General features: G+C 39.4%; 1 protein-coding gene across 1 annotated transcript in view; it reads left to right on the top strand.

Moving 5' to 3' along the window:
• RYR2 (ryanodine receptor 2) overlaps positions 1-14,250 on the top strand; it is a 753,483-nt gene that overhangs the window by 639,475 nt on the left and 99,758 nt on the right. The window contains exons 74-79 of the mRNA XM_042960054.1: positions 1,148-1,282; positions 4,580-4,624; positions 5,389-5,501; positions 8,296-8,392; positions 10,507-10,610; positions 12,138-12,189. Of these exons, the coding sequence (XP_042815988.1) occupies positions 1,148-1,282; positions 4,580-4,624; positions 5,389-5,501; positions 8,296-8,392; positions 10,507-10,610; positions 12,138-12,189 (546 nt within the window). The remainder of the gene's footprint in view (positions 1-1,147; positions 1,283-4,579; positions 4,625-5,388; positions 5,502-8,295; positions 8,393-10,506; positions 10,611-12,137; positions 12,190-14,250) is intronic.

The following is a 14,250-nucleotide window of genomic DNA, read 5'->3' as shown; positions in this document are numbered from 1 at the left end:
TATATTATGGGGACACACAGACTTACAGAAGATGAATTCTTTTATTCCTAGCACCTTCTTGAATGTATTGTCTTGAAGTTGTAGGATGGGTCATCCTGGGGGCCAAAAGAAGTAATTTTATATGAGAAAGAATAAAGATGCTACTTATTTTACCAAATATAAGTAAAAATGCGTATTTCTGTCTGGAAGCACCAGGCACAGTCCTCAAATGAAAAAAAGTATGTGGAGGAAAAATATTTTGTTTTATCAAAGGACAGATGGTGTCTACAAGCCATTCAGTGTATAAAATCCTGCGTTTGCCCCTAGATGAGTTATTTTTCACATGTCAAACTATGCTTTCTTGGGCTGGGAGTTGTGAAGTTTTAGATTTGTCCATTTACTTCTGCTTCATTACCCTCAGTCCCCCAGTTTTCATGGAGACTTGAAAGGGGAAGAGAAACATACAGGGATGACTTTGCCTATTTTCAATAATATAGTTATTCTATATTCTTTCTTTGAAGTAATGTGATCTTTTCCCTATAAAGATGTTTATATTTGTCCGTTTCTACGATTTTATAATAATCTTTCTCAAAAACATACAGAATTCAGTTGTATCTCCCACTCAGGAAATTTGACAATTTTAAAAAGACTCCTTTATTATAAGAATATGATTTTATATTCCTCCATTGTTTTATATTTGATATCTTTGTTTCAATGAGACTAAACTCAGTTGCAGAGTCCCTATATTTATAGATAAATGAGATCCTGTATCATTGCCTGTAAAAGTAAGTATGTAAATCTTTCAGTGTTTGACCGTGAAAGGGGAAGAGAAAGATAGATCACTTTGCCTACTTCCTTGCCTTGATCATATCCAGCTCATCCTTACATTCTAGGTAAAACTTCACTTGTTCAGGGGAATCTTAACAGCCACCAGCAGGTTAGGTCCAAGCTCATGATACCTTATCTTTCTCTTGAGTAGCTCTCCTCGCAACTGTACATATTTAATTTCTGTCTTCCCCACTGCATGGTAAATTTCACGAATACAAGGTCTTTCTCTGTGTTGATCTCTTCATGGTGTTTTGACACTGGGCTACACCCAGTAAAGTAGGTCTTCCCTTCCTTACATCGTAACCTTGTATTTTTGAAACTTTTTTCCTTTTTCATGCAGTTGGAGGATCCTGCTATCAGATGGCAAATGGCTCTTTACAAAGACTTACCGAACAGGACTGAAGATACATCAGATCCAGAGAAGACCGTAGAGAGAGTATTAGATATAGCAAATGTGCTTTTTCATCTTGAGCAGGTTAGACTCAGCATGGATTCCATAGTATTTGCCTTAACCGTGTAAAAACATTTCAAAGATGGTATGTGTTAATTTGTTAGCTATGGGTGGGCCAAAAACACGTGTGTTCAGCTCACTCATTATAAATAATATATGATTCAGGAGTGCTTATACCTAATAAGCAAATTTCCAAGCTTGTAATTTTTGTAGCAATATATAGGTAATATAGTTTGAGATATCACGGCCTTTGTTTTATTGTCTTTTCTCAAAGTATTTCTTTTTTTAAAATTTTATTGATTTATCTTGAGAGAGAGTATGTGCATGTGCAAGCAGGGGTGAGGCAGAGAGAGAGGGAGAGAGAGAGAATTCCAAGCAGGCTCCATGCTGTCAGTGTAGAGCCCAAAGCAGTTCTCGATCCTCACAACCATTAGATCATGACCTGAGCCGAAATCAAGAGTCAGATGCTTAACTGACTGAGCCCCCCAGGTGCCCCAAAATATTTCCATATTTATACAGATAAATAGGATTATACACTTAATTTTAAATCATTCTAACAAAAATTTCAGGAGTTACCTGATTTCATGTTCTATGTATCATTTTTTTATTACTGCTCATAACAACATGTTTGAGATGCTTTCACTAGTTCAATATTTGAGTTTTTTTGGTTACTTGCCTCAACTTTCCTTTTATTAGAGATATTTTTGAGCTAATTTTCTCCAAGATCAGCAATAAATATATTTAGATAACAGCTACGGCATCGATATTAAAACTGTGTGAGAATAGTGCTTTTATATAATTTTTCAGTTGTGTCCTATTTTAAACTACAAAGTTTACTATGTGTTTGACTTCTGTATTCATTACCTTTGTTTAACAATTCTCAAATTGAGAGTATTCGAAAAATTATCCATCAGTGGGTTACGTTTTTGTGTAAGGAATCTTCTGGCCTAGGTAAGATATTTGCAATAGAGGGACATTGTCCCTGTGTCTAATAAGGTCCATTTGGCAAAATGACACCAGAGTGAGGGAGTTCAGTGTGAACCCAACAGTGTGATCTGTCACTGGGCTTTCATGACAACCTTTACCTGATGTGGCAGATCTCACATTTTTACAGTACACATAAAATCATAAAATGGCCTGTGTCATCTCAGGAACTTTGTCACGTAAATGTTTTGCAGAATATCTTAGCATAACAATGACAAAGATTTTTCTTTGATTTCTATTTTATATTATCTGGTGATATTTCATCCCTGCCTTGACCAGTTAAGTCACATACAGATATCACCTAACGTAATATCCTTTTAATTTCCTTGTTTGTTTACTTACGTGACCCTCAAACATTAATAACTTCTCCAGTGTCATGCGATCTGTCACTATACCTGATGAGATGTAGCTAGGATACTCTCAAACCATATGGCTATGGACATGTACTCACATTGTGTAACACCACAATATTTATAATATATAACATATGTAATATACATATGTAATATGTACTATATAATGAACTTAATATTTCCCTCAATATCTCCATGAAATATTAAATAAGTACAAATCATCACTCAACAGAAGACAAAACTTAAGGTAATGAAATTTTAAGTGATATATAAAGTCCTAGAGTTGTTTTTCCAGAGTTTATACATATTTAAGAAAGCTATTGGGGAGACTGGGTGGCTCAGTCAGTTAAGCATCTGACTTCGGCTCAGGTCATGATCTCACGGTTCGTGAGTTTGTGAGTTCAAGCCCCACGTCGGGCTCTGCGCTGACAGCTCAAGCCTGGAGCCTTCTTCAGATTCAGTGTCTCGCTCTCTCTCTGCCCTCCACGGCGCTCTCTCTCTCTCTCTCTCTCTCTCTCTCTCAAAAATAAATAAACATTAAAAAAAAGAAGAAAGAAACACATATTTAAGAAGGCTATTAAATGTCTACCAGAGAACTATTCCTGGCAGCATTGTTCTACCATAAGGTTTTAACTTTTCCTGGTTTTTATGCATATACCTGGATTTGCTTGAATGAGTATTAGATACATGAAATGAAGCTTATTGAAATCTGATAGTTTTATTATACTCACATATTACATATTGACACATGTATTCAATCATAATGGATGAAGTCATTTGTAAAGTAGTGAGATTCATTTTCTGAAGCAGTCATTCCTTCCCCGAACATTTTTTGAGTGCACAACCATATGGCAGCATTATACTTCGCAGGTTCAGGGAATTGAACGTGGTCTGTCTACTCAAGTGAGTCATCCTCTAGTACAGCATGTGGATAGATAAATATGCAATAATACAGATGTGCTGGGATACAAAAGGTGCTGAAGAGGCTATAAAAGGAGTCCAGGCTTGATCTAGTTATGAAGTAGGTGATCCCCATAATCTTAAAGGAGAAGTAGGAATTTTCTAGGAAAAGGTAAGGGGGTCAGATTTTAGTGCAGGCCAACTATTTTACAGATGGTTAAGAACATGAGTAAAAAGAAATCATCAATTATCAAAGAATAGAAAAGAGCAGAGGATGTACCACAAGAGGAATTCATGCCTTCAGTACCTCTATTCTGATGTTTATTTGTAACTCAGTCATAGAGTAGCTTGTGATGAGTATCTTCACCTGCCAAACTCAGTGCATAAACAGTGGGCGCGCAGCAAATACTTAATTCATCGTAGGTATCAGCGACCTTTGCAATTATATATTTTGTGCTGTACATCTGGTAACTTTTGTCCATGAGAGTAACCTGTCTCCTTGGAATTTCCTAACACTTAAACTCGAGCCAAGCTAACACAGCAGCACCTCCCAGCATTTGGACAGTGAGAAGAGAGGCATTAAGCACTTCTCACATATAGTAAAATGCGCTGCCAAGTGATAAGCTTCATGATGGCAGACACCTTTTCTACCATGGTCACTACCGTATCCTCAGTGCCTCACTATTGCAATGTGTTTGTTGACTATCACCCACACCCATCAGAATACCTTATTCCCAGAAAAAACTACCTCATACAGCCTGAATATCAGACTGGCACTGTAATGCATTGAGTCTAGTTGAACGATACCAGCCTTGATTCACTTAACACAGCCACCAAGAAGAAAATCGAAGTGGACAGTTGTCACAAAGCGTTTACTGATCCTGTGGAGGGAGGACCATCATGGATATAAATAAGTGCTTTCCAAAGACAAGTTGCTTCATTAAAATTTCTAAGCCACTCTAGTCCAGACACTCTTAATGTTTTCTTCAGGCATTATACAATTCATATTTTGACCCTTTACTGCAAAGGATAATAGACTTTAGATTTATTTTTTTAGCTAACGCAACATTTTTATTTCTTCCAGAAATCTACATCTATGCACCGGAGATATTACAGTCTGGGAAGTACAGTGCTCAATTACCTAGAGACTACTAATTAATTTAGAATTCCATGTTGTTGGTTTTTTTCCTCTCTAATACTTATAATTAATCTCTTTTTCCTCTTGGAGCTCCAAACACCATTAGCTAAATAAATAGCTTGCTTGCCTCATTTACTGCAACTTTGAATTCTCATTTGTCCCTATCTAACAAAATAATAATGTATTTTAACATTTTTGCAAAATTAAATTCTTTTCCTCACTCCTAGTAATGTGTTCCTGAAGCCTTGTCATTTTCTCCCCATCCTGTTATAGTAAGGAACAGTTGAAATTTCGGTAGAATTTTCTATGTCTGCCTCTATTCGTGTTTACTGCTGTAACTCTCATGATAAAATTGGTCGAAATGGATACATAAATAAGAATAGGTTGATTTTTTTGCATAGGCAGAAAACATGTTTTAGAACCATAACCAGATTCTGAAAAGGCTGCAAAATGATTTTATGTAGAATGGTTTTATATTTCTTTGATTTTACAGATGACATAGCTTCTTAAGTACACACTACTGGAGAGATATTCTGTTTTGACTAAAGAAAATACACAGCATTCAAAACTATTTCCAATTTAGCGTTGGGTGACTTCTAGGACACGGGCTTTCCTATAATAATTGCAGGGGTACTTTGGGAATTGTAATTCCAAACGTTTTTAATGTAAAAGGCACAGCTGTTTAATACAGTATTGTTGAGGGTAAGTCGGAGTTCAACATATTTAATGTTTTGTTTGTATCGTTTTTACCTCAGGTGGAGCACCCACAGAGATCGAAGAAAGCTGTATGGCACAAACTTCTGTCCAAGCAGAGGAAGAGGGCAGTGGTGGCCTGCTTCCGAATGGCTCCTTTATATAATCTGCCAAGGTCAGAATTTTTTTAATGTCGGCAATAGATGAACGTTCTTTTTTCCCTAGTAAGCTGGAGGAGCATCGCGTCTACCTTAACAGGAGTGCAGTAGTGAGAGAAGAATGCAAAACAAGTCTTGGCTCTTTTGTGTAATGCCTGAGCTTGTTTTTCTTTGTTGGGTGATCTCAGAGAACTGTGATGCGCGGTGCAGTTATTCAATCACTTCTGAATACCGAGGAAGTTGTGCTCACGTATGTAAGGCAGGGTAGGGTAATTAGGAACTCTCTCTTTGGAGTCAGACTGCCTTGATTTGAACCCTGGCATGTCAGCTGATGCCTGCTGCATGCAAGCTGATGCTTGACCATTGGTCAAGTTTCTTACCTGACTTGGTTATAGTTTCCTCATTTGTGCCATGATGAGATTTGCCCCATGGAGTTGTTCAGATTATTTAATGGATTGAGGTATAGGGGGTGCTTAGAACCAAATTTAGCACTGTTAATGTCCATTGCTGTTTATTATTTCTTGTGGTTTTCGGTCTTGGGGAAAAGAACTGGTATGGATCTAGTTTATGGGAATAGCAGAAAGGTGTTTAACCGTCCCTCAACCTTCTCTTAGAGCTACAGCTGGCATACTCGTTAACAGAGAAACTGGTACATTTGAGTCTGACTCGGTGGCCCAGGTACCATTTCAGCCTCCTTGCAGTTTTCCTAAGAAACTGTGCTCTTTCCTCTCTGAGCTTTGTATAAGTGGCATCGTCCCCACATCTGGTAAACAGGACTCAGCTCAACTGCGTCTCTTTTTTTGGAATATCTCTGACCAAACCATGCCCTTCAACTCCTTGCAAATGGAACACTTCCTCCTCTTTGTTTCCAGAACACTCTTACAGACCTCTCATTGTAGGCACGATCCTGTAAGGTTGGGCCTATTTGTCTCTCTGATTCAGACTTTGAGATCCTTTATTTTGGTTCTTTTTTTTTAAGTTTATTTATTTATTTTGAGAGAGAACATGCACGCTGAGCAGGGGAGGGGCAGAGAGAGAGAGAATCCCAAGCAGGCTCTGACTTGTCAGCGTGGAGCCCGATGCGGGGCTGGAACCCATGAACTATGAGATCGTGACCTGAGCTGAAACCAAGAGTCAGTTGCTTAACCGACTGAGCCACCCATGCACCCCTGGACTTTGAGATCCTTTAGAGTTTTATTCAATTGTATATCCTTAGTACCTGGAACACTGACCTTCAGAACATCTTTGAATAAATAAATGAGTCAGAGAATAACAACACAAAATACAAACCCCTCCCCCAACCCTCAAACAAAGCAAACAAAGAAACTTCACACTTTCCCCTTTCAGTGAGACAGCTGGATTCCTTGCCAAGGCACATTCACTGAGTATAAAATACATTAATTTCCCCCTCAGACCATGTGCCACTTTAAATTCTCTAACTCAGTTATGGTGTCACCAGTTAATCAATAGAACATTAACCTTGAATCCATAGTTTTACTCCTTTTCTGGTCCGTCCTGTACAGTCATTCTCCAGATTCCATCAGATTTTTCTTAGATCTCTTTTCACATTGCTATCCTTCCTTTTATGGCCACCCCTCCGGCTCACGTGTTTATTGCTTCATATCAGGTTGATGGCAGCAGATTGTGAGGTGATTTCCCTGATGTTATGGAATCTGCTGTTCCACTTTCTCACGTAACCTTCTCAAAATTGTATCCTTTATTGCAGTGGTGCTCAGACCTGGCGCTTTTGGGAAATACATTCAAATTCATTTAAGAAATATCCAAGCCTCAGCCTGTTGGATGAGAATTTCTGTGAGGGCTTAGCAAGTGTATCGTTTCAAAGCCACTCAGATGATTCTCTTGTACCAATATTGTCGAGCCTGTCCTTTGTCATGTCTGGCCCGTGCACAGGACTTTATGGTGATTTCTAGCATTCTAGATGCACTGTCAGTTCCTCTCCTTGGTTTTCCAGGCCCTTCATAAACCTATCTAACCACGTGTCTCATGACTCCGTAACTCACCATTAGTTCCATTGGGCTCAGCTTTCTTCCCATCCCGTAATGACACGTCTCCTTTTAACACTTCTGACTTTCTCCTAACACTTCTAACTTTCTTATGATGTTCCCTTATGGTCATGACTTTCTCTTATCCTTTCCCATGGTGGTGTCTTATCCATACCTCTCATCGGCTTCATGATGAGTTTACTTGTTCTTTTAGTCCTCGCTTTTTTTTTTTATTTTTTTATTTCTTAGGCCACCGCTTATCATCAGTATTCCAGTATTTAATCTTTGGATGTATACTCTACTAAGTTCATGCAATACGTTATGTTTTGTCATCCTCAGGGCCTGTATCTAATGTTAACCACTGACTAATTCCTTATTAATCCTTATTATATTGTTTTGCCAAAGCCACTTGATATCATACTAGCTACCACTTAATGACCATCCATATACCCCATGTGCTTTACATGGCTTATCTCATTTTAAGTCTCTGCAGACTGAAGTGCAGATGGGGTTTTCCCAGTTTTATCAATGAACAAAAAGTGAATGTTGGTAAAGTGAAGAGTTGACCAGCATTATGAAGCTTAGAAATGGCAGAGCCAGAATTTAAATGCAAGTCAGAATGTGCTACGAGAAGCCTTGCCTTATTGACTACCATGTCTTGCCTGTGCAATCAAGAGTGGGAAGTTTATTTTTATCTTCTGTCTTTGAGCGCACCGAGAGTCCAGTGATAAAGCACCTGTCCAATTTATTTAAAAACAGAAACAAAAACAAAAAAAACTCTTTGTTTGAAATTATGCTTCTTTTTTAGGCACCGGGCCGTTAACCTCTTTCTTCAGGGATACGAAAAGTCTTGGATTGAAACAGAAGAACACTACTTTGAAGATAAGCTGATAGAAGATTTAGCAGTATGTCTTAATGGGGCTATAAGTTGAAAGAGGGCTTGGGTCTGGTGGAGTAACGCTGGCGTGACCAGGTTATCCTATCACAGCAGAGAGAAAGCACCATTGCAGTGTTAGTCCTAGGAAACTTTCTATTCTTGACTGCTACTGCATTCAATGTTCAGGGAACATCTTATTCTTCTTATTTCAGAGATCTCATCAGCACCCAGCAATTCCAAATTTCAGGTGAATGATAGAAGTTTATTATAACCAGGCTTTGACTCGATTATTCTTTTAAATTCTTCTGCAGAGCACCTTTAAACACCTTAGAACCTAGCATAGAACTATAAAAGCTGAACCGTATAGAAGTTATCCACCAAAAATAAGTTGAGGGTTGTTAACAAAAGCCAATGAAAGGTAGCTGGTTTTTAAAAATATATGAGGCAGAGAATGATGGGACTAGACGCAAGAAGAACAGGAAGTCATGGTAAAATGCATTAGATGGAGACTAGATTTTTGGTCCCGCCATTTTGGACAGGTAAAGGTGCTCTCGTACTGAGAGGAGAGGAGTCTTCATCTTTTTTTTTAAATCTTTTTTTTAATGTTTATTTCTTTTGAGGGGCACACTGTGCAAGTGGGGAAGGGGCAGGGAGAGAGAGGAGAGAGACAATCCCAGGCAGGCTCCACCCTATCAGCACAGAGCCCCATGTAGGGCTCAGACTCACGAAGCCATGAGATCATGACCTGAGCCAAGATCAAGAGTCAGCTGCTTAACTGACTGAGCCACCCAGGCGCCCCAGTCTTAATGTTTTATAAGTCGCGGACCTGATTAAATATCTGATGAACCAGGGTGCTCAGTTGGTTAAGTTTCCAGCTTCAGCTCAGGTCATGATCTCACGGTTCATGAGTTTGAGCCCCGCATCCTGCTCTGTGCTGACAGCATGGATCCTGGAGCCTGCTTCGGATTCTGTGTGTGTGTGTGTCTCTCTCTCTCTGCCCCTCCCCACTCATGCTCGCTTGCTCGCTCTCTCAAAAATAAATAAACCTAAAGTTATTTTTAAAAAATATCTGATGAAAACTATCTTCTCAGGAAAATTTCCAGGCATATAGTCCTCTGGAATTTTGCAGACTAGTTGGACGTTTCTTGATTCTCAAGTTAAAGACCTCATCTGTAAACATTTTTTTTTTAACTCCCAAGTTATCAGAGAATATTGGATAAACTGATATAATTCATGAAAGCCTGACCCTGACTATCCCTATATATTTTAAATGAATTCTGGTTTGGCTTTAGAACCAAAACAACCAATAGAATTTTGGGTATCTTACAGACGTGTACCCAGTATCTACAATGTTAACCTTTAAATCCAGGAAAGAACATCATTTATGTAGAGAGAAAATCAGTCTAAATGGGTAAGGCCTTGGAGATACAAAAGTCATTAAACCATTCAACAGACAGTCAAGATTAATTAACTCTACAGTCAGTAAAAATGCTTTATAATTTTCCTCATGTTAAAAGTTCTAATAGTACAAAACTATTCTTTGTGAGTTTAAAGTAACTGAAAATAAAAAATGTAGAAGTGGTTCACACGTTAACTTTTAGCATTCTTTCCCTGTCATTGCTTGTGTGGGCAAAGACGATGCTATGTTTAATAATCAATTTTCAGTGTTGTGTGGACTAAACTTTTATACTTGGAACAACCTAGGATATTATTGTAATTCTTTATAAATTGAGCCCTCCATAAAGCTGACATCTCTGTACCAAATACACCCCCAGTTGTGAATCTGCTTCCAAGAATGGCAGTCAGAATTTGTAAGTGATGTGAGTCATCCTTGCCCATAGTGTTTTTTGGTCCAATTATTAAGTAACTTTTTTTAAGCTGCATAATTTTGCATTGATTATGTAACCCACACACATATGCACAGTGTATATAAAACACACACGTGCACGCACAATGCCTCTAAAGCATGCGTGCACACGTGTGCGCTCACGTGCACACACACACACATACACACACACACACGCCAGAGCAGGAAGAAAATAGCTTTCCTTTTATTCATTGTTCCTGACCCTCACACCGCTCCTGAGTTTGAGTGAACATTTCATTTCAGTGTGAAATTTTATCAATTTGGTTTTTTTGTAGAAACCTGGAGCAGACCCTCCAGAGGAAGAGGAAGGCACGAAGAGAGTCGACCCCCTCCATCAGCTCATCCTTCTGTTTAGTCGAACAGCTTTAACAGAGAAATGGTATGGTTGGGACGGTTCGTGTGAGCATAGGAAGAACAGATAAAGAAACCCATGTCTCAGTATCCCGTGTGTCACATGTTCATGTTTCAATTTCATCTGACTCTTGTTAGGAGAGAGAATTGTTCCAAGATAAGACCAGTCTGCCACACACCTGTGGACCAACATTCATGCAAGTGCAGGCTTTGATGTCTACCTGTGAGCTCCAGTTTTTCCTAACAACCTAGTCATCAGCGGATTTACTTGATCCTGAATCTTATAAAATGAGTTTTTTCTTCATCACAAATGGCCTTCATAAATGAAAAAAAGGAACCCAAAGCAAATTCCAGTACACAAAAAAATGTGGGCACCCAAATTTCCTGGGTAGATTGTGCAGTGGGTCTTAAGAAACCTTAGAAGGTGGGTGAACCATCATCTCCACAGGACGTTTCTTTGAGGTCTATTTTGAGGGCGTTCTCCATTTTCCTTGGCTTTTGCAGCCTGGTTCATATGAATTTCCCGGAGCCACAAAGGCTGACCTTCTGTGTAGTTAAGTAAGCTTTGCACTCAGATGCCCAGTAGTCAAAATGGGCTCAGCGTCCGCTCCTCCTAGGGAGCACTACATAGATTCGCTCTGTGGAGGAAACCTTGGAGAGGTTATAAAACATTTATCTGCATCCCTGCCATACAAAAGGAATCCTCCTTTGCCCAAGGCCTCCCTCTGGTTCGTGCAGAAGCCGGAAGATAATTTAATTATCAATCCTTTCCGCCCGAGTCTTTTCAGAGTCTAGATAAATTCATGTGACCTCTATGCATGCCATAATAATGCACATTTCTCCCCCTTAGCCAATGTGATCCATTCTTCTCTCACGATGTCTCTCTCTCTCTCTTATTATTTCCTAACTAACAAAATCATCTCATTCCTAAGCATAGAGCAACCCTCTGTCTGGCCTTGTCAGGTAATGAGGTATTTTCATAAGTGAATTTTTCTGATGGCTGAAGCTTTGAACTGCTGAAATAGCTTTGCAAATATTAGGTAATTTTTGATGGAAACCTTTCTTCATGAATTAATGATTTCCATACGCTGTAAGAAAAGGATTAGTAAACATATTTCTTAATTTTTGAGAATCACTATGACCATTGTATTTTTGGGGCAATATAGTAGCATAAGAATTTGGGGAGTCTTTCCATCCAATGTCGAGTATCGCTTCTGCTGTCAAAGCCCCTACCTCATTTAAATTTGCTTGTTTCAGCTTCTGTAGTTTCAAGAAAATGAAAGCTATACATTGTGTGTAAGTCACTAGACCATTTATTTTGTGAGATTTGAAGGCCTCTTCTGGAAGGTAAGGCGGGACAGGGACAGCCGTGTAGGTCTGAGATCTTTGCTGATTCTACAATATTTCTGAATGATGACTTTGCCTAGGTTTTGTGTTTATTTCATTTTAAAAGGGCATACTGGTTGAAAACTAAAGGTTATTTTACCATGATGGTAGTTCTGCTCATGACAAGCCTCCCACTTAAAAACTCATGTGTTGTTCTTGTTTTTCATAGCAAACTGGAGGAAGATTTTTTATATATGGCTTATGCAGATATTATGGCAAAGGTAAATAAATCCATCTTGACTTTAATGTTTAATTTGAATAAAGGGAAATCACTTTCATCTGACATAAGGATAAACATCTATGTATTTTGGGGTCTAGATAAAATACTGTTAAATCCTAGAAGCCTGAAGAGGCATTAATCTTAATTTTCCACTTGCTGAATGAATCTCTGTTCAAACTTCCTTGACAGGTAACCATTGTTTCCCTGTTCACATTTTATTTACGGGGAGCTAATTTTCCAAACATTCACTCATTCATTCATTCATTCATTCATTCATTCATTCAACAAATATTCACTGGGCATCAAGGTATTGTCGATGACATGGCCAATAAGAAGAAAATGCATACACCCTTCCTGGAGTTGATAGTCTGAGGGAGAGAAAACAAAATGCAAGCAAGTGATCGCAAAAAGCTGTGTCGAGTTCAGTGGTAGCAGTGCTGTTAGTGGTACAGGAGCTGGTGCGTAGTTGGGAGGCCCGCTTAGTCTAAGGTTTACGGGAGTCCGTGACTGTCCAGTGACAAGTGGAGCATGTGAAAATAGTAACAGTATTTCCTGAGTCTTTGTTTCATTTATATCTCACAGTAGGAGGGTGAATGAAGGGGTGAATTAAAAGAGGAGTCAGGGTGTCTCTGAAGCTTCTCACGTGGGCAGTTGGGTAGATGGTGGTACCCGATACTGAGATGGGGAGCCCGGGAGAATTGCGGGCCTGGAGTGAAGAGGAAGGATGACCTATTACATTGTGGACTTGTTAGTTAAAAATGCCTGTGTACTGAGAACAAACTGAGGGTTGATGGGGGGTGGGAGGGAGGGGAGGGTGGGTGATGGGCATTGAGGAGGGCACCTTTTGGGATGAGCACTGGGTGTTGTATGGAAACCAATTCGACAATAAATTTCATATATTGGGAAAAAAAATGCCTGTGAGACAGCCACGTGGAGATGTCAGACATGTGATGAGGCATTCGTGCCTGACATTCAGTATATCAGGGATGGCTTATACATACAGATTTGGGATTTACCAGCATTCGAAGGGAATCGAGGTCATAGACATGGATGGTCTTGCCCAGAAAGAGAAGGTGTCTCTTCCCCTCTGTAGAGGGGAAGGCCTGCGGCTGCGCCTCTAAAAACATGGGTTTATGTTTCTCCTTCTAGAAGAAAAGAAACCCGTTAAAAAAACAGGCAGGTGGAGAATCTTAAGCATGAGCATATGTAGGAGCTGTAGACCTAAGGGAGTAGTCAACAGAATCGTATGCTGCTAGGAATAGGGATGAATAAGGTAAGAATTGAAACTTCTCTAGGATTTAGTACATGGGCATCATGTGACCGTGGTGAGAACAGTTCCAGAAGATTATGGAGAGGGGCCATTGGTGGTGCTAGCGCCATATTATGGGGAACTAAGCAGAGATCCACGAGTGAGGAGATGTGGCCTAGATGTTTCTTTACTAGAAGATTGAGAGAGATGAGAAGAGAAAAAGAATATCTAGATGGAATTGTGACGTTGAAGGGGGATTATTTTTGTTTGCCGTTTGTTTACTTGTATTTAAGAGAGAGATTTGAATGTGCTTCTGTCCTGGTGGTCAGGAGCCAGTAGAATGGGCAAGGAAGTTATTTGTGGTGTAGCCTCGAGTGAATGGGAGCAGGGGGAGAGCACAGGCTACAGAGCATAAGGAAAAGTTGTTACCTTCCAGCTTTATTTTAAACCATAACCCACAGGGGTGCCTGGGTGGCTCCGTCGGTTAAGCATCTGGCTCTTGATTTTGGCTCAGGTCCTAATGTCATGGTTCATGAGAGTGAGCCCCACGTTGGGCTCTGTGCTGATGGCATGGAGCCTGCTTGGGATTCTCTTTCTCCCCCTCTCTCTCTCTGCCTTTCCTTCACTCGTGCATGTGCACATGCTCTTTTTCTCTCCCTCTCTTAAAATAAATAAATAAACATTAAAAAAATAGAACCCACAATAAGAAGCACATTTATACAGTATATTTATGGAAACATGAAAATAGGTAGGTTGAAAGAAAATTTTCATGAAATTAATACCCTTCCTATGAGCAATATAGTCTGATATTTT

The sequence above is a fragment of the Panthera tigris genome, chromosome D2 (genome assembly GCF_018350195.1).
Source record: "Panthera tigris isolate Pti1 chromosome D2, P.tigris_Pti1_mat1.1, whole genome shotgun sequence".
NCBI lineage: Eukaryota > Metazoa > Chordata > Mammalia > Carnivora > Felidae > Panthera > Panthera tigris.
Note: the sequence above shows the minus strand (reverse complement) of the source record. Positions and strands in the feature narration are given on the sequence as shown.